Genomic DNA, 20,743 nt, shown 5'->3' with positions numbered 1-20,743 from the left:
TACCACAATTTCAAATTTTTAAATGACAATTACATAATTATGACATCTTTAGCTGTGTTCATTTCCTGGTGTCAAAGGCATAAAGTGGTTTAGAACTCAGTGGGTGATGCCTCTGGTGCCAGGAATGTCCTGCCAGTTTTTCCAGCCAGGTGAGTAACAATGCACAGGAGATTAATTACAGACTCTCAGGCAAGAGACAGCTCAAGGCTGTCACATTTAGAGGCATCCCTGTCCCATGTCATTCTCTCCTTGCTCCAGGACATTTTGAAACACTCCTGGCAAATGTTTGCCTTCTTTTTAAATTCTCCAGTCATGGAAATCCCCTAATCCCCTCCCACCACCATGAAGATTTAGCTGCCTTCACCATCAGGAAGCTTCTCCTGTGGCTCATCTGGAATTTCCCTTCTGCAAGTTACACCCCCTTCAGCAAATGCAAACAGTTTATTTCTTTATGTTTGCAATAATTTTTAATTTCTTCAAGTCATCACACAAGTTGCACTTCTAAAGTTGCCACCAGTAAGGGCAGAGTGTCTGCAGCTTTCCCCATGCTCAGGGAGGTTGATGTCTGGGCTGTAGGTTTGGGCTCTGCCTGAATGCTGCCCAAAGGAGGAGTTTCCCAGGAGCTGTGAGGAGTTCAGCTCTGTATCACCTCCTTGATCCCTCTATGCCAAAGGACACTCAGCACACAGCCACAAACAGGAGGTGCTTGTTGAGCTGAGCTGATTCTCACTTGCAAGCACATTTTGCACATTTTTCATAGATCAGTGAAATGGGATGTATTGAGTGAAAGTTAAGGTTTGCTCACCTGAAGAGAAGAAGCACAGCTTGGGGGAAAGTCTGAAAATTGTTGTTTCTGTTTATTTGATTGTTGTCCCTCATGGCCACTTTTCCAAACACCTACAATAAACCAGAATTTTGACTCACATTCCAGTGACCTGTGCTGTCAGAGGCTGTAGGCCTTACAATCTAAACTTCCTTCAGGATGTATGAAATGCCACAAAAACACCTTTTATTACACTTCAAATTTTTCATTATGTATATAAGTGCAGTAAATATAACACAAGGAAAAAAAAAGCAGCACACCAAGAAAATTCTCTGAAAGCTCTGCCTTATACATAGCACCACTATCAAAGGAATATTTCAATAAGCAACTTAAGAAACAAGTCTCAGATAGATCTGTACTATTGTTTAATGCTAAAATCTCTATTTACCTGCATTCCAATGACAGCATAGATGAAGAACAGCATGGCTATCAGAAGGGCAACGTAAGGCAGAGCCTAGAAAGGGACAGGTGCATTGTCTTTTAATAATCTCACACCATCATTTCTATTTCAATTTGCAAAAGTAATTTCTCTGTTCAACACAGACTTTTCCAAGGTTTTTCTTCCTGTGCAAGTGTTTAAAATGTTATTACCTGTCACTCTTAATACTTTGCTGCATGCAATGTATACCAGCGTCACTGTATTTTAAATTACTTCTGCCAGCAATCCAGAGGGAAGGATCATCTTTTGCGTTTTTAATTTCACTTTCATTACTGATTCTGACAACACAAAGATACTTTTTTCTATACAGAGTTCCATTAACTTCACATTCATCCATTTCCAGGAGCAGTGATTCAAGTATCTATTTCACTTATGAAATTGGTTTAATTTATGTGTTAAATTCTTCTTTTCCAGTCATCTAATAAAAATGTATGGAAGCATGAGACCTATGTATGTCAAACCTATTTTAAATATGCCAAATATTTTTCCAGAAGTACTATTGAAACCTCACAGTAACAGCTAATATTAAATGACAAAGAATGATCCTCAGACTCCCAGAAATAATTGGTGAAAATAATTTTGGCATTGATATGCAAATATATTTAAATATGTCATTATTGATAATATTAACTTTAAAACATATTTTGCATTCTACAGGGTATTTCTTCATAAAATTTGGTGTATAAATAGCTGTAATTATAAAGCAAATTTAAATAACTTGTGCTAACCTGAAATGACTTGATAAATGTCCAGAGTAATGTTCTGATTCCTTCTCCTCTGCTCAGCAGCTTCACCAACCTCATCACACGGAAGAGACGGAAAAAAGTGATGGAGATCCGAGCGCTGTCCTCAGAGTTCTGAAGAGCATCAGGAGAAGTCAAACCAAATACAAACTCAAACATGCAACACTTCCAGAAAAACAACATAAAATGCAAAGGTGGAAGAGGTAAGATTTGGAAATGTATCTCGAGAGCCTGTTCACCTTGATAACCATGATATGAAAGGAAAAATTACATGCTGAAAACACAGGACCTGTAGAAATGCTTCACACACCACATGCATTTCCAAGTTTTCTGGTTTGTTAATAGGATCATATTGGGTTTGTTTGTAATAGACTCCAATAGAACACTGACAATGAATGCAAACCACTGCATAACACCTTTGCAGTCAGACAGGAATGAAAAATACAGAAAAACTTGGTGGAAAAAAGACATTATAAAAAGAATAAACTCAAGTATAGGTATAGGTAAAACCACTGGGGTCACTTTACTGATCTTACCCCAGACTCATCAGTTGTGACTGTTTCAGTTGGCTTTGGCTTTAAGAAATTAAGAACATTAAATATTAAAATCAAATAAAATATTTTAAAAGTTAGCTTAACCATAAGCAAAATTAAGAACATTTTTAAATTTCTCAATGAAAATTAACACCTTTCAACTCAATATAAGTCCTGAACAAAACATTAATTCCCTTATTAAACCATCGTATTATCTGTTCATGTTGGCTAACTCATGCTAAAACATGAACAAACTGTTGTGGACTCATAATAAAAACTGCTGGTATAAAACATGTTTAAAAGATTCAATGGAAAGTAAGCATATAATAAAAAATTTGCTCCTATGTAGGCCAAAAAAAGTTAGCCATCAATTTGCACAGGTTGTATGAAATCATAGCAGGAAGCCCACCTAAAACTCAGGAACAATGCTTTGGAGCCAAACTAGCCTTTCAAGATCTGCTCTTTTTGAAGATTAATGACTCCATCACTGGAATCTAACCAGAGTGAGGTAATTGTGTTTGATACCACACCAGGAGCTCCCTTACAGCAAGGTGAATTCACGGGAGGTGACTCAGTGATGAGCTCTGGGTGTTGCAGTGCCCAACAAGGACAAAGGGACACAAAAACATTCCTAGCCCCACATCCTGGGGGCTGAGCCTGCCCCAGGCATGGGAGGCAGCTCTTGAACTCTCTCCCCACACCTGAGCTGAGGGAACAGGATCAAGCATGGAGAAAGGGATCAGGATTTGATTGATCCTTTTGGAACAGATCTGTGCAGCCCTCAGGAGCTACAGGGAGCAGAGAGGCACCCAAGTCCTTGTTCACAGAGCCAGACTCTGCGTGCTGTCAGGAACAGCTCACTTTTCTCCTTTTATTCTCTCTGTCTGCTTTTGAAGAAGCTTTCCTGGGAGCCTGAATGGTCACACACTTTGCAGAGCAGGCAGCAAAGCTTAAAGGACCAACGTTCTGTGCTTGCTTGTGCAACGACAAACTCGCAGCAGCTTCTTCCAAAATTGGAGTGTGTTTAAAAACATTTATAGCACTAGAAAAAACGGGATTCTGGATGTTAGATCCCAGCGATGAGTCTTACCCTCTTGCCTAAAATATCCTCCTCTTAAAGAGGCACCTTTCAACAATTCCTGTCACTCAGAGCAGCAATGAGCACAGTGCCACCCCAGAGCTGCTCCAGCCACACTCAGTGCCACACTTCACCTACTCAAATCTCACAGGCTGCTGCTACTCTAGATAAAACTTGAGGAGAAGGAAGGGAAAAGAAAGGCCCTGATTCTGTTGAAAATATATTATGCAAACTTATTATGGTAAAGAAAAGCAACAAGAGATAGTACTTTTTAAAAATCGGATCATTATTAAAATACTAATTGTGTTCTTTATTACTTTTTTCTTTACTATCAAGTCATCACTAGGGGAAAATAAGGTAAAAATAATGGTTTGCTCAACTATGTGCAATTTATATATGGATGCATTACTGCCAGGATATCAATATATTCTGAAACAAAGCAATTTTAACTGTATAAAGGATTATTACTAAATTTATGCATTAAATTAACAAAACCCCAGATCTCCTTATTAAACAAGCAGAGTATTTGTAAAACTGGCTGTAACATCTAAACTTTCTAGGAACTCATATAAAATAGATGGAAAATCTGCTGCTAAGGGAAGACAACTGCTTCATTACAAATTCTCTGTATATTTCAACAATTTGAAATAAAATCATCAAAATATAATCAAGGAAAACTTCATTATCACAAACACCATAAATGTCAAAATATCACAGATCATGGAAGCAACCTTGCAAAGCTGCCTACCTAAATGAATCCCAAACCTGCACCAGTGCACACAAACCCACACTGCTGCTGACTTTTTAGCACAGGAAAAAAAATCATTTTCATCTGAAGCTTTAAAGAAAAAGGGTTTAATTACACCTTCTGCAGATGAAGCCTGAAATGTCATATTAATCTCTTGTGACTGACTCAGGTTGAGCTTGATACTCTCTGAAATAGTGAGCAAATTACTTAATTTGCTTTGGTATTTTGCAAGATCAAAAACTGAACATCGTATTTGACAGATAGAGATCAGATTAAATTACAGTATCATCACAAACTGACACCAAAAAAAATGAAATAAAATTTCAGAGTTGGCATTTGGGAATTTTTCCCTCTGTGTTTTATGGGAGCAGGATGGGACCCCAAATAAGTTAGCATCAGTATTAGGATGGCAATATATAATGAGATAGATAACACCAGAAAAAGGATAATTTGGTCCTTCATATTTTATTAATCACTTTTCCAAATGCAAAATTAATGAGTTTGCATTATGAATTGGTTATGACAAAAAAAAATCTCAAAAGGAAAAGTCAGTAAAAACGATGTTTTCTACACATAGCCTCTTAGTAATTCCTTAATTCTCACTTTTAAAAATGCAGAGGTCAGATTAGCCAAACCATGTGATCAGTTCTGCTGGAGTTGCTCTGGAATAATAATTCCTCACTTTATTTTTTGTCAGGAGGTCACTGAAGGGATTTGTGTTTGCACAGTGGAATATGCCCAGGACTGCCCAATGCACACCCTCCTCACAAATCCCTCTTCTTCAGCTTCTTTGGACTAACAAATCCTAATTGCCTGGTTCTGATGGCTGATCTGATGCTGCTGGGGAGTGTTGGGATGTCGTATCCAGGGGATTACAAATTATGGACACTGGAAAGTGCAGGCCAGTGATGAAAAATAAAAACTCTCTGTTCACAAAAAGCAAATTGTACAATAATGCCAAAGGGAAGATAAATCTAGAAACAAAGTAAGAGCATGAGCTCCTGATACAAGAGAAGTTTTTCCTGCTGAAGCTTAAAGTATTCACCACTGGACAAGTGTTTTGGGTTTGACATTATAGGGTGCATCTAATTTTTTACCCTCTCTGTCATTTACCTCTGATAATACAGCACCTTAGTTTATTTTACTAATAGCAATTTTAATGCAGCTAGTGTAGTGTGTCACCAAAAAAAGAATAAAAAATAACATTATTCATACTTATTTATAAAGGAAATGCTCATCTGGGAGACAAAGTTAGTTAATGGTTACGTGTGTCCATCCAGCATGAAGCAATGCTCAGATCTGGGAAACTGAGATAAAGATAAGACAATCTTCAGCAACAGTAGCAGACAGACTGACAAAAACAGTGTCTGCTTCCCACAGATAAGGGAAAACCAGACAGTCCCCAAGCACACAGCCTGATTTGCAGCACCAGTGACATCTCGTGCACACACACACGTAAAAGGGTGGCACATTTTGGTTTTGTACATGTAGGGAAGCATTAGAAGAGACTAGGGACTGAGGGGGACAGGCTGAGCAGAGGGATGGTATCTGCTGACAAGAAGGTAAATAAAATTACCTGTGGTCAGACAATCTACCTCCAGCCTCCTCTTTCCCCTCATTTTCCACCAATCATTCCAATGCTGCTTGGTCCCAAACTCTTTGGGACTTGCTGGTCATTACTAGGATTCTTTTGTCCCCCAAAAACTGGGACTGTGATTTCTAAGATGGCAGGTGTGCTTCTGTCTGCTACAAGTGTGGCAATGGTCACAGCTGGAATAAATGACAGTTTCTGCTTTCCCTGCTTGGCTGACAGACACCCTGCAGTGAGGGGAAGGAGCACAGACACTCCCTCATGGCTCTGCCTGTTCTGTCAGGCATGGGCCAGCCACACTCAGAGCCCAGGTCAGCAAAGCACTCCACAGCCATCTAATTTTGAGCCAATCCTTAAATACTTCAAATAGGCAGTGATATATGATTTTTCTTTTTTACTTAATTGAAGTGCAACACAACAGTTTTCTTCCTCAGACAATCCCAATCCTCAAAAAACTATAACCAATGATCAACCTAAATTTCTGACTCACTGATGAAAATGTTTGCAACCTGCTACCAATTTTGGTCAAGTACTAATGCTGCTTATGAAAAATTTAGCACATTTCTTGAACAGGAACTCCTTGTTACACAAATGTTTGCAACAAATGTTAAAAATAAACATCCTGACTAAAAAGAACTTCAGTGTCAAACTGTGAAGAGTGTGAAACAGATTGGATCATGCCTTGGAAGCAAACTCTGTGCTTAAACAAAAAAAAATAAACATGGTGAAAACCAGTGATGTTAGTAAATGGTGCTGGTCAAAAGCTTCTTTTTTACATATTGTGCCAAAGGGTCCAAGCGTATGTCAGAACAAATGACACATGATGACTATGTCCTCATCAACATAACTAAAGAAGGAAGAGTCTGAATGACAAACACATGTGATGAAAATAGCACTCATAGCAAAACATTCAGGTTGCCAAAATATCTCCAGAAATGTGTGCTGTGAGTCCATGTGCAAAAACACACACAATTTGTTCAGAGAATAGTTACTGCAATTCAGAAGTGAGCAAGAAATTTTCTTTGTGGCCTTATCTGTGCTCTCTATATTCCCTGTTCAATATGAACCAAATGCCCATAGACATCAATTAATTAAAATTTTGAGTCAATGTGAGAAACCCCTGAAAATATTTTTATAAATGCTTCTTCCCCTGTAAAATGTATATTTGAGTTCTAAAGTCACAATGAATGTTATTATATGATAACTAATAAAAAATATTTCTAGCTCCAAATTAGATATTACAACACTGCAGAGGTTTGATATTGCATTAACACTTCACACTAATGAAAGCAAAGCTGTATGAGAACATATTTTTCTGAGCTACCCTTAAACCTAAAGAGAAATGCTTGCAAAATTTACAAAATATATCAACAGTATCCAAAGCTAGAAATTACTAGCACCAACACCCAAGTTCTAACACATGATAGGGGTGCAAAAGTGGCACTCAAACAAAATTGGACTGCTCTTGTTCAAAGCTGAATCCTGAATCTCTTACAGGAGGCAGACATGGGGTTTTACTCCACTCCTCCACACAAGCACAAGATCAAGATTCAAGACAGGTGGGTTTTCCTGAGGGGCTCAGGAGGAAGACATAAATGCTGTTCCTTTAAGTCCTATTTCAGCAAAAAACCTGAAGGGTTTTTTAATGTCAAGAATAAAATCAGTCCTATAAAGATGGCATTAATAATTTATATAAAAGATGAAGAAAGGCAACTCTTCATTATTTTCTCAACATTTTGGCAGCACACGAACGGCAAAAGAAACTTTAAAAATGTGAATTAAAACTTTCACAAACACTACTGCAACAATGTGATCATGCTTCTAAGTCATTCAGTGTTGGTCATCCAAATGGCATCTGAGCTGACAAATAAGATCATTTTTATGCAGTCAGGCGAAATTCAAACTTGTATGTTATTTCCTTTTAACAACTTATTCATTCAGATTTTATTTCCAATTTAATTCTCTCTCATTATCATAACTTTTATACATCCCTCTCCCAGACTGGACTGACCACACTTTGTGCCTGCCAATCATTACTCTGCATATGTAATTGAAAAATAACCATTTCTATGACCACACAAGATCTTGCATGACATGTGAAAGTTTCTGAAAACAAAAGGCCACAGAACACAGAAGTAATTATATAGGTTTTAGTAGTGATTTTAATTTTTTTATTGCTATACCACATGTATATTTACTTATATATACTTGCCTCTAATAATTTCTAAAAATAAAATGAACATGAAAACCAATTAGGTTCATAAAAGAAGGAGGATGAAGGAAGGGATATTAAATGAAAATTAAAAAGATAATCACAGATAATATTTTATTTCCAAAATATATGTTGCTCTGAGGTGATTAATTTCTTGAGTTGGTCAGTGATCCCGGCTTTGGGAATGCTGAGCAATCCTGTAAATTGCTTAATACATTAAAGACTGAATTCCACAGGCACCAAAAATATTCAAACCATAGTAATTTCCCAGATTATATGAGAATGGGAGGTTACTGGATCAGAAGAATCAGCCTCAGGGAAGCATATATATTCTTATAAAAGGTTAAAAAAATTAACAAAATAAAAGAGATTACATTTATTTTCCAGTATTTAAAAGTGAAATTGAGGCAGTGTATACCTAGACAGTCCAATCCTTTCTCCTGTAAAAACTGGGTCAGATGCAAACTTCTTATGGGCTGGAAGGGCTCACTGGCCTTTGCACAGGATCTAAACCTCCCCAGGTGCACTGTCAGGATGATGCTGAGCTGTTTCCACAGCACAGGGCAATCCCATCTGTGATCCCCCAGCAATGCTGAGCTCTCACTGAGGACGTGAAATATTCACACCCATGTCTGCCTTGCACTGCTCAATCTAGATGGTTCTGCCCCTGCCATTAGAACTGTGACAAGATCTGATTTTCTGTCAGTGCTGGTGATTTACCCTGCTCAGACAAGGCTGAGCTTCCTCAGCTTAAGGAGTTTCTATACTGGGAATTTTCACAGTGCTGTTTCAATCATGCTTGAAATCCCATTGAAAACTAAGTCTTGTTAGCATCCCAGCAGTGATGTAGCTTTCCCAGGATCACTGCCAGCCTTAGATAACAAGTACAGGTGGAATGGCACAATTCAGAATGCTGGAAAAATACTGAGAAAAAGATTCTGAAATACTGGATTTGGATGACAGAAATTTACACTAAACTACTCAAGTAGGAATAGCTCAGTAGAATCAAAACAATAAAAATAAAAATCTAAGAAATTTCCCTGGACACTCTGCAACATTAAATGTTTCATGTTGAAAATGGGAAATCAAGGCTAGAAATATATAGAAACTATAATACATTCTTGACTTGCACAAACAAAGCACAGAAAAGTGGCAAGACCAGAAACAGACAAAGCTTAGTACACAGAGAGTCTGCTGTGCAAAAGTAAAAGAAATCGAAGATGAGCATTTTTTCTCTTGTGAGAATAACACGAAAACTAAGAAATGGCAGTGCTGGTTGTTGACTGTGGTGTGTACTTATCTTGGACATCATTACTTAGTCTCCAGAATATTTTCAAGACAGCTGTGAGAATTGCTGAATCCCAGTGCTCTTCACAGCTGACAGCTCAGTTAGAGTTACAAGGAATGCTGCCCAATGAACACAGCCCATACACTGCTGAACACAGCTTTGGTCATGGAAGCACCTCTGAGCTACCCCTCAACCTCTTCACAATCAAATACCTTTTGCAGTTATGAGGGAAAGCTATTCTTTTTACTTTTTATTCTCCTCAAATACTGTGCTCACCTACACCAGTACTATTATGAATGGAAATCGTGGGTAAATTACAAATACTTGAGCTGTGAGTCTAAATGCAAAACTTCTCTGGGGAAATAAAGTAAACAAAACAGGGGAAAAAAACCCAATCAAAATAAATCAGAGGCAGCTTTTACAAGTGGACTCCATGAAGAATAATTATGCTTAAAGAAAAATCTCCAAGGGACACTGCAGTTCTGGGCTGACTGACCCTCCCTGTCAGCTCAAGTTCCTTCAGTTCACAGAAAGATCTACCCCCAAAGAACTGAGAAAAATCAGTCTGAAATCTAAAGATCAGGATAAAGTTCCCCTGCTCCCATGTTCTCTCATCACTCCTCCATTTTCTTTGCAAAAAGTCAGTCAGTCATGAGATTCTCATAGTTTATCACAAGACCAGGAAGCAACTCCAAGGTGAATCTGTTGCCCAAACCTATTATGTGCAATGGCCATCTGACAAAATTCTAGTAAATGATGGAGTTCTCCAAGTATTTAAGAGTAATTCAAACTTCCAAGCACTTACTGCAGGATATGAAAGGAAAAAGGACTGGGAAAAAAGAAACGTTCTATTTTCCACAGCATGGAAAGCCTGACTTTCTATGTGGCCTTCTTCTGCAACCTCATGAGATATGAATGGCCTCCAAACCCAAACCTCTCACAGAAAAAGTAATCATTTGTTAAACCAAGGCACTAAAAACTTACAGAATCTTGGATTATCTTGGTCAAGTTACGTACAAAAAGCAAGGGGCTTCAAGAAAGGTAGTTACATAAGCTTAAATCCTTTTTTTTAAATATTTTCTGTGCATATATATAAAAACAAATTTTATTGTCTCATTGTGCTCTGTGCAACTATATAAGTATATAAATAAATAACAGCAGCTTGTACAAACATCTTTGGTCTTTGATTCCAGGCTTAAACATACGTTTATAAAAAAGGACTTTTTTGGGATTAAGTTTACATTTTCTGTATTCTTGATGACAGCAATTACTTTTTAGTGCATGAACAGTTGCTACTTACATTAACTTCTGTTATAGCAATATCAACGACGCTACCAACAACAATTAAGGCATCAAAAGTGTTCCATGCATCAGTGAAATAGTGCTGTTAGGACAAGCATTCAGCAGAAAGAGAGCAAGAGAAAAACACAAACAGAAAAAGAGAAGAAAAGGACAGTGTTATAACACAGAAACACTCTAGGCTTCTCTGATGTACCACTATACAATCTAAACTTTCCCTTTCATAGCTAAAAAAGATTGGTAGAAAAAAAAGGCTATTTATTTCCCATATCAACATAATTGACCTATGACTGGTCTGTACTCAAAACTTTAGAAACATCAGATCAAAATCTGTGACTTGTCCAGATGATGGAAATAGTGGGGAGACAGAGAAAGAGAAGTAGGGACTGGGGAAAGTAAGCTGGGATATACTCACATCAGCTTCACTGAGAACGACGTCTACTATGCTGCCAATAACGATGAGGGAGTCAAACGTATTCCAGGCATCACTAAAATAGCCCTGAACAGAGCAGGCAGGGTGCAAACGTTTGTGATTACACATGAAATGTCAAATATTTGCATACTTCTGTTTAGTTTTGCATAAACAGAAATTAGTTAAACAAAACCTGTGGTCTAATGAGAAAACAAAACAAAACCAAACAATATTGCCTACTGAAGGAAAAGCAACATAAATGTGCATGTGTGTGTATATATATAGTTATATATATACATGTACAGACACACACACAGACACACACACACTCTACACATGCAGAACACACCACCAGATAAGCACGATGTTGGCAAGCAAGCCATCATCCAAAATTGATTTTGGGCTTCTAGTAAGGCTGAAAAATTCTAACATATATACCCTAATGAGGACAACAAGTCCCCTTTCATTATATATCTGCAAGTCCAAGCCAATTGAAACCTCCTTATCATCAAGGATTTTGTGATAGTCTTATCTAAGTTGGTAAAAATATTCAAAGGGTCACATCTCATCACTGGCTAAACATGCACAGTTATTACTGTGAAACTGTGCATAAAGATTAGAGAACTGACTTAATCTTCTATTCATAAACTAGGTCTAATATAGGAACTCATCCCACATTTGCAGTCAGAGGGTGATTCTGTAGCCAGTGAAGCCAGTGAACCACAGCAACCTGAATAATTTCTTAATGCTTTTGGTTGGTGCAGCCAATCCAGCATCTGAAAACTCATTTTCATCAATTGCTTCATCACCCTTCTGATGTTTTATGCCTTTAAATATATTCCCCACATGTGTGTTCCTGGGAGATGGCTGCAAAGGGTTATAAAGGTCTCTAATGCAATTAACTGACTGTGGCCATATTTGAGCAAAGAGGTACTTCAGAAGAAACCTCCAGGTAGGTTCCAGTGTGGAAGAAATCAAGACCTATTACAATAGTTAAGATAAATATGGAGACGAGAGGTTTCTGCAATATGTGGCTTTTTCCTAGTTATTATAGAAATCCAAAACTGCAAAAAATTTTACTGAACTTGCCCTTTACCTCATTCAGATACATTGAAGTATCAGTCTACCTTGACTAAGGAAAGTGCATTACATGAGAAAGACTGGAATGTATATTTTGTACACGTACATTTCTTGGTAATTAATTTTAAACACTAACTTTTCAGCCACTATTGAAGCTCTAAAATAATACATTTAGCAAGAAGTTTAAAATTACAAACGTGCTAATGTAACCTTATATCTAGTTACTCTTTTTATTACACTGTTTGCTCTAAGGTAATGTTTTAGCTGAGTAGTTTAAGTTATTACATGAGTTGTTAGCACAAAAGAAAAATCGGTTCCAAAACCGATTTTAGAATTGGACTGATATTTTTCTTAAGATTTTAAACTGTTAATTTCACAGTTTAAAGTAATGCACCTGAGTACATTAATAATTGAAGAAAGGCTTATTTTGAATGGAAATTTCCTCTTGGAGACTATGAGAGAGCTGCTATAGTAGACAACAGCTCCACACTCTTGGAGAGGAAGCAGGATAAGGAAAGGCTCATTATGTTTCTAATGCTACTCTTTTAAAACACAAATTGCTACCACCATTCCTTTGTCTAAGGAAGGGGCTGAAAGAGGAAAATATATCAGAGTACTGTTACCTCTACAGCCCTTTGCACTTCTCTGGTTCTTTGGGATCAACATTCAATTCCAGTTTCGGGGCAAAAGCCAGTGCTCTTGGATTTGGCCTCCTGAAGAAATGCCTCCACTCCAAAGAGCTCTTGCACAATTCCCTGCTGCTCCTTCCTTACTCTTCCTGCTCATGGGAACAAGCCTTTCCCAAAGCTTTACTAAAAATCACACTGAAGCACCCCAACAATACCGAAATTTATAATCCTAATGAGATTAGCAGCTGCCAGCCAAAGAAAGGGAGCTGCTCTCACCGTGTTCTTCCTGATCATTCACATTCCTTATTTCTAAATATCTGCCTTGATTTTAGAATAGCAATATTTTTATCCATATATACAAAATAAGAGACTATTGGCAAACAGCAAACACATAATCAGCACGATCCTGAGCTGTACTATTCATCTTCCTCTACAATGGAAGCCAAAAGAGGTCCTCCAAATAAAGGATAACTTCAGCTATAGAAAAAGTTACTTTACTAGACATGCTACAAGATGAAGCACTGAAATAAAAAAATCACGTTTTGATTCAATACAGCTAAAACACTTTACAGCTAAAATAATTTACACATTTATTTCTTTATTTTATGAAACCTTTTCCATCAGTATAGACAAATATTGTTCAAACTAATATGTAAAGCAAAAGCATACAAATAAACAAAAAACTAAGAGAAAATAAAGATGGTTTTGGAAAAGGGAGGAATGGACAAGTCACAGCAAATAAACATCATGCAAATAAGTTGTTTTCACCACTGCAAGGACCCAAGATCAATTCACTTACTAGCCATCTTTCCTTTTTTCTTACAAAAATCTGATGTAAAACGACATGGAAAATCATTACAAGTTTAAGCAACAACTGGCTACCAGGAGGCTGTACATACGGTATATGTGATGGATTATTTTTGATTCCATTGCTGTATTTTGTTTTGAACGGCACTGAACCATGCTGAGTAATAGATTTTAGCAAATGTGACAAAAAAGACCTGTTCTTTTAGCTTATATTATGAAAAATTTGTTCATTGAAAAATGCCAAAGGACAAAATCACAAATCCTGGGGAATAGGTAGGCATAGAGAATTAGCAACAAAATATGTTTCCATATATCTACCACATAAATATTTTAGTTCTTTTAGTGCTCTCTTGGAAAATTTAGGGCCTCATTCTGCAAAGCCTTGTGTGATCCAATCTCCCAGTCAAGTGTGCCAGACACTCAGCCTCACCTTTACTATAGCACTTCTCCAGGTTTTATGTGTTTCAGAACTGCAAGGCAGTCTGCAGTGCCTTGGTTTTACATAACACAATATCATAAGAAGAGCATCAATAATTTATAGTAGCCTTAAGTTTATATGACCAGCAAAACCAAAAGATCACCTTTTCCACAGGACTTTTGTCTGCATATTAAGGGGACACTGTCAAGCAGATAAGATAAAAACTAACAGGTTTTTACCTATTCTTACTTTTACAGAGTTAAATGGAGTTTTTATTTGATGCTTTGAAGATCTTTGAAATAACTTTTAAAGGCACAAAATTAATAAATAAAACTTTATTCTGTCTCTGACTAGCCTAAGAGACCCACCCACCAGTGACACAGACATAGAAGAAATTTATCAATCTTTCCTCATGGACCCTAAAGCAAAGCATTAAATTTGGGTTCAGATTGTTCCTACTATTATTAAACTTTAATATGAGTTAAAGCAATGAATTGTTGTTTTAAACATGCATCTATTTTGAAATTTAGATTAAAGACATTAAAATTCTGCTTAAGGCTGCTATCTGATTTTTGATTATTAATGAACTATGTAATATATGTTTCCAATAGGTTTTGTTAAAGAGCGTCTGATAATTTAAAAGGTCACAATCTCCAAAGAATAACAGGAACAACCTTAAATAAGCTTTATTTCCTTCCTGCTCATTAGTCTCTTCCAAAAGTCTGATTATCATCATGGTCTTTAAACTTTGTCCTGCTAATTAAAAAGTTTAAGGTGTTCTGCACCTATGGGGGACCAAAATTCAGGAAAGGAGACCCTTCCACTGGCAGTCTGCCCTTCAAACTCTCAGGGTTCAGATCCAGGGATGTCTCACAGTGAAAGCATCCAGTCAGATAGAAAGCATGTTGAAACAGAATTAAAGCTCAAATTGTACAGAGTCTTAGAGACCAGTTTTAACACATTGCATTTGCTAACAAGTAGGAAGCCCACAGTACAAATGGAGCACTGTGATTTGTACACTCATGATCAGACCACTGTGTTTGGCATTAGCTGCTATTTCTGACTACAGTCACAAGTGCATGGAGAACCATACAAGGATTCACAATCTTCTTTCAAAAAGCAGATGATAAAATGCAGCAAAGTCCTCTGTGCAAAACAAGGATATAGAACAGGAAATACAGATCAGGAAACACAACCAGCATACTCATGACACTGTGGTCCACACAGCTGACTGCCTCCTCTGGGGTCTCATATTGTGCTATTTTTAATGTGAAACCCTTAGCATTCAAATAAGAGAGCTGACACAAAAATACAAATAAATTCATTAGAAATGTACAATGGACTGGACAGTGCAGAGCGAGACCACGGGAGAGCGGGTAAACATTCACCCCGAACTCCACAGTTCACATCTCAACACCAGATCTCAAGAGATGGATCATCCCCTCACTTCTGCAGGCAAATAAAGCTGGCTTTCAACCAAGTAGCTCAGGCTGTATGGCTAAGCTCAGTACTGAATACAAGCTGAATAAATAGTTTTGAAAGTCTGAAAAGCTGCTGTCCAGCTGCTGCTGCCTGTGCTGGGAGCACAGAACTGCCCAGCTCAGAGCAGGGATGGGGCTGCACAGAGCCAGGGCTGCTTCACACCAGCACGGGGCACAGCTCTGCCAGCCCCTGGGCACATATCCTGGCTGCTTAGAAAGAAGGGCAATGGGAAAGAAAAAGTACCAGCCTTGGATGGTGAGAGCAGTAAACCTCAAAAGGCTCATCAGGTTTTTTTAAATTCCAAGTGTCAGCAAGTGAACACGTTTTACTCATTTACATAGCCCAGAATAAACATTAATTTCATTGTATTAAAAACAAATTTAGTCTGTTTGTTCATCATTAACTTCTGCATTTCATAAATGCATTACGGGAACTGAACAAAAAGGCTGCATTAGCTGCCACAGGATAGTTTTATCTTTTTTTCAATTATAGTTACCAGTTTCTCTTGCAAATCTACTTTTGAAAATGTGCCTGCATCATTCATATTGACAGTGTCCCTTTAAAACAAGGAATCAACCACACAGTGTGGGGCCTTCTACCAAATATTATGTATATATAACTAAGAACATAAAAATCTAAAAAGGCTATTGCATATGTAAATTATTTATGTGTATGTTTGTAATACTTGGCTGTATTTTATAAAGCAAAGAAATTATTTTGCATTGTAGAATGGGAAATTATACTGGATATAGGTCTTTACTGGAGATTAAATTAGTGTCAAGTAATGAATGTAGTACCCAGAACAGGAGATGTGGTAATGCTTCTAACAGGAAATTATTTATGTGATTTAGAAAGGGACATTTTTATTACCTCAAAACATTCCAGATCTCATCAACCACTTCGTTAGACTCTTTTCTGATATCTGCATTTCATTTCCTGGTGTTACATTTCTATTATAATTTCTCTGATAGATAAAGGTGGGAAACGTTGGTTCTTTTTGTTCTTTGAATAATATACAACAAGTGTGAAATTCATCATACTTAATTCCTTTGGTGATGACCTAATTAAAGCATATCTTAAACTTACCTTGGGTTTGAATGCAATCAGTTTCAAAACCATTTCAACAGTGAACACTCCTGTGAAAACCATATTCATAATGTCCATGGCATCATTAAATAGCTTAGACTGTCCATAGTGCTGTGAATGGAAAATAAAACACTTACAATGATGAAGGCTTCAAAGTGTGAAGTGAGAGCAAGGCAGCCTAAGTTGACAAAGTTGACAAAAAATGCAGCTTAGGAAAACATTTTCTAAAAATTTGTGAAGATCAGCTGAGTATCCCTGGTCAAGCACGGAACTGTTTAAATCTATCCTGTTTAGGCAATGAGCAGAACAAAAATGTCATTCCTCAACATCCTAAGGGAATCTCCAGAGAGAAACTTGTTCCCTCAAAAGAGGAGTATTAGATAACAACATTTTCCCACGTTTTATATGCAAGGTTTTAAAATTACACCGGCTTGTGTCACACCTGCTTAGAAAGCCTGAAGTATGGTAGTCACAAAATAACACAGTGTGTAGGAGGCATATTTTTAAGAGGACAGTGTATGCAACTATACTGAAAAAAGCAGAATTATTTTGTAAACTGAATTCAAACAATGCTTTTCCTTAACAAAATCTGAAATATTAGGGAAAGAAAGAGACAACTAGAACATGTCACAGAAAAGTATTGTGATCAGAAGTGTTTTCTCTAAAATTCTACTTCATAAAAAAATACAGGTTGCCATCATTTAAAGTCATTATAGCACCCATATCTTTCCCCTCAATTTATGTCAACAGCTTCAAGAGAGTTCCTGCTTTTCCTACCTGCATAGCCAAGCAAAGGGTGTTCAGCATGATGAGGACAAACATGATGTATTCAAATCCAGTAGAATTCACCACATACCAGAACTTGTACTGGTAAGGATTTTTTGGAATATATCTGCGGAGAGGACGTGCCTTCAGGGCGTACTCTACACACTGCCGCTGAAAGGCAAACACAGCAACAACTGTCAGACATAACCCAGCAGATCATCAACTGGGAATACAATCATTAAGTGAAAACTCTTAAATGTAACTCTCAAAACCTGTCTGTCTACTTGATGTAGGACCTTTTATTATTAAGTATTAATAAAGTGGAGAAGGAGCTCACCAATCCTTACTCGATTATTTATAACTGTATCTAACCATATCCACATGCAAAAATCAAATAATGTTCATGGAAACTCTGGAGGGTTTTGCCTTTATACACTAATAAATTATAGTATGTATGGATACAGTACATAGCAGGACTATTACGCCATCTCTAAACCATGTTTTGTCTTTACTCCCTTGTCAACCACCAATGGGCCTGCCTAGCATAAAAACCTAGCAAAATAAATACTGAGGAGGTGTTACTTCTAATAACTCAGTTAAATTGCCAAGAAAAATCACATATGTAGGAACATCATGGATTCATCTCATAATCTATCAGTGCCTAAAATCTTCAGGGCTACTTGTCTCTGAATGATTTCTTACAGGGCCTGACTAACAGGGCTCATGCTGCAGAAAGAATCCTTGCTACAATCTCATGCTTGGTTTTCTTTAAATTAAATCAGCCAAAAATATCCAAAAAAATTTCACTTATGAGTTTCTCAGTCAAAGGATTAAACAGTAAATGGGGAGAGATTTTTGTAATTTTAACCTGAATAGCCACAGCGAATTTCTAAATAAATGGGACTGATAAGTGGAACATTTTCAAAACTTGAACTTTGGACACTTTCAGATTATTTGGAACACAAAATTATTTTCCAGTTCTTAGCGTAAAACCTATCTCTGCCTCAGGATAACCTGGCTGTATTCTTATTAATGGGACACCAAAAAAGCAAGATGCTAGTAAGCCCATAAGCTTAGTGGAGACCTTTCATAACACAAACACTGATGGGTTGGGCTCACAGAAAGGTACAACAACCTGAACACCCAGTTAAATAAATACCCAGATAGCAAAAAATTTAATAAATACTGAGCTATGTGTTTGGTGCCCTCTTCTGCCCCAAAGCAGAAAGGAAGCTCTTCATGCATAAACAAAAAAGGCTACTTTCAAAACTTAAGAATTCATTATTTATTTTAACCTGATTTTTGTCCAGCTCACAGTTCTTGTACTCTTGTTCTCCCTGTTCTTGGAATGTAACAATCACAAAACCAACAAATATGTTCATCATAAAGAAAGCAATAATGATGATATAGATGATGAAGAAGATGGAGATCTCCACTCTATAGTTGTATACAGGTCCTACATTCTCGCCATTTGAATCAATAGCTTTGTATAGCAGCCTGAAAAAAAACCAAAATTTTATCTTTATTACCATTAAAATGAGAAAATAGCAAAACATGCAGACTCAGAGGGTAGGTTTCAGAAATGGTCTGATGTTCACTGATATCTTCTTATATTTTCTGATAGTGCTTGCAAGAATACAGAAACCAGAAGAATCACAGCACACTTTGTTATATTCTTTTTTGTCTGAAAGCATTAAGTTAATGACCCAACTTTTACATTTTTAATTAATTTATTTATTTCCCCAAATAAAATTTTCTCATTTAGGGAAATAGTGAGTGGCAGTTAGCACTTTCTAGATTTTTCTATGAGTGTACTGCTGTCTCATTTTTTAGTAAAAGGTTTACTTGAAGGCCTAAAACCTTCCAATGAGCCTTATTTAAGGGCCATTGGTGGATAGGCATCTAGAATTGTTACTTCCATTAGAGCTGAGGAGAAGATCCTTATAGCAAATGTAGCAAGACTGGGAATCAAACAATATTAAAAAGTTCATCTTTTATTATTTTTCCTGAAATATGGGATAAGTGCCCAGATTCAGGATAATAAGTTTCTTTATTTCCTCCCTTTTTACACCACCACTTAAAACTGCTTTACTGCCCAAAAATGTCTGGTAAATGCTAGTAAATTGTTCTGGAAAATGAAACTCTGGAAACAGCGCTGTGCAAACACTCACGCTGGCCAGCCTTCAAAGGTGGAGACTGTGAAAAGGGCCATCATAGCAGACAGGACATTATCAAAGTTGAAATCACTGTTTTGCCAGACTCTCTCTTTGACCATGGGACTATCGACATCTCCGTCCTTATAAACGATGTAAATCCCTCTGTGGGAAAGAAACTGCCATTAGTGAAATGCTGAACTGGATGACTCAATGCTCTACTCAAAGTTTCTTACATTGCCTCCTCAGGATTAGTTTATTTCCTGTGTTTTCTGGTGGGATTAAGATGGCAATTGCAATTGACACAACCCTAAACAACCTGACCCATGCACAATGCCTGCCCATGCACAGTTTGTTATTCAGAACAAAATGAGGAACATTCTTAGACCAAAGATCTCCTCACCGGCATTCCTCGGGGTTCTGTTTGGCCTCATCAGTGCACTTGTAGAATTTTCCCTACACATAAAAACAAAAAGCAATGACAAAATGCAGAATATGCAAAATAAATGCTTTTATGCTACGATTGGTTCAAGATGGGACCAGCCCAGTCCCAGCAGCAAAGCATCAAGAATTCAATTCAGCTTTTCTTTTCTTGATGGACTGTAAGTTCTGAGAGTGTCTTACCTTAAACAGCTGCACCCCAATACAAGCAAACATGAATTGCAGCAGAGTTGTAACAATCATGATATTACCAATAGTTCTAATAGCCACAAAGACACATTGAACAACGTGCTGGAAAAGAAGAAAAAAAATAGGCTTCAATGCAAATTTATCACAAACTATATATCATAAAAGTAATTTCTGCATTCTTTTTTAAAATTACTATTTTTCTGTTGCCAGCATTATACCTAACACTGTAATTTGACTTGTTTTCTAAATTTGTCTGTAAGTCTGTTGACACAGACCCATCAAAATCAACTGACTAGAAATTACATAGGCACTATGGATAAACAACTGAAATGCACTGACAGATTGGCTCATTGCAGCCCAAATCTGCTCTCAGTGGCAGCTCCTCCACACACAAACTGCAGTAACTGTGGGCAGAGCCTGGGCTGGCTAACACCAGACATGTTTGAGAATCAATAAGTGATTTCTTGTTCTGTGGACTTCTGCAGACAATTTCTCTTGAGCAAGAATTTTTAACCTGAGGCAGGACT

General features: G+C 37.2%; 1 protein-coding gene across 12 annotated transcripts in view; it reads right to left on the bottom strand.

Annotated features, from left to right (window-relative positions):
• Nucleotides 1-20,743, bottom strand: part of CACNA1D (calcium voltage-gated channel subunit alpha1 D) — a 172,279-nt gene that overhangs the window by 30,796 nt on the left and 120,740 nt on the right. For 6 of the 12 annotated variants that reach the window (XM_039734212.1, XM_039734202.1, XM_039734205.1 and 3 more), the window contains 12 exons: nucleotides 20,211-20,318; nucleotides 19,990-20,042; nucleotides 19,605-19,751; nucleotides 18,729-18,930; nucleotides 17,446-17,604; nucleotides 16,669-16,779; nucleotides 11,170-11,253; nucleotides 10,756-10,839; nucleotides 2,542-2,580; nucleotides 1,991-2,119; nucleotides 1,212-1,277; nucleotides 806-897 (listed from right to left, as the gene is read on the bottom strand). In XM_039734212.1, the coding sequence (XP_039590146.1) occupies nucleotides 806-897; nucleotides 1,212-1,277; nucleotides 1,991-2,119; nucleotides 2,542-2,580; nucleotides 10,756-10,839; nucleotides 11,170-11,253; nucleotides 16,669-16,779; nucleotides 17,446-17,604; nucleotides 18,729-18,930; nucleotides 19,605-19,751; nucleotides 19,990-20,042; nucleotides 20,211-20,318 (1,274 nt within the window). The remainder of the gene's footprint in view (nucleotides 1-805; nucleotides 898-1,211; nucleotides 1,278-1,990; nucleotides 2,120-2,541; nucleotides 2,581-10,755; nucleotides 10,840-11,169; nucleotides 11,254-16,668; nucleotides 16,780-17,445; nucleotides 17,605-18,728; nucleotides 18,931-19,604; nucleotides 19,752-19,989; nucleotides 20,043-20,210; nucleotides 20,319-20,743) is intronic. The other 6 variants (XM_039734206.1, XM_039734208.1, XM_039734209.1 and 3 more) reach the window with 4 other exon arrangements.

This window comes from Passer montanus, unplaced genomic scaffold (genome assembly GCF_014805655.1).
Source record: "Passer montanus isolate IOZ18808 unplaced genomic scaffold, ASM1480565v1 scaffold9, whole genome shotgun sequence".
Classification (NCBI taxonomy): domain Eukaryota; kingdom Metazoa; phylum Chordata; class Aves; order Passeriformes; family Passeridae; genus Passer; species Passer montanus.
Note: the sequence above shows the minus strand (reverse complement) of the source record. Positions and strands in the feature narration are given on the sequence as shown.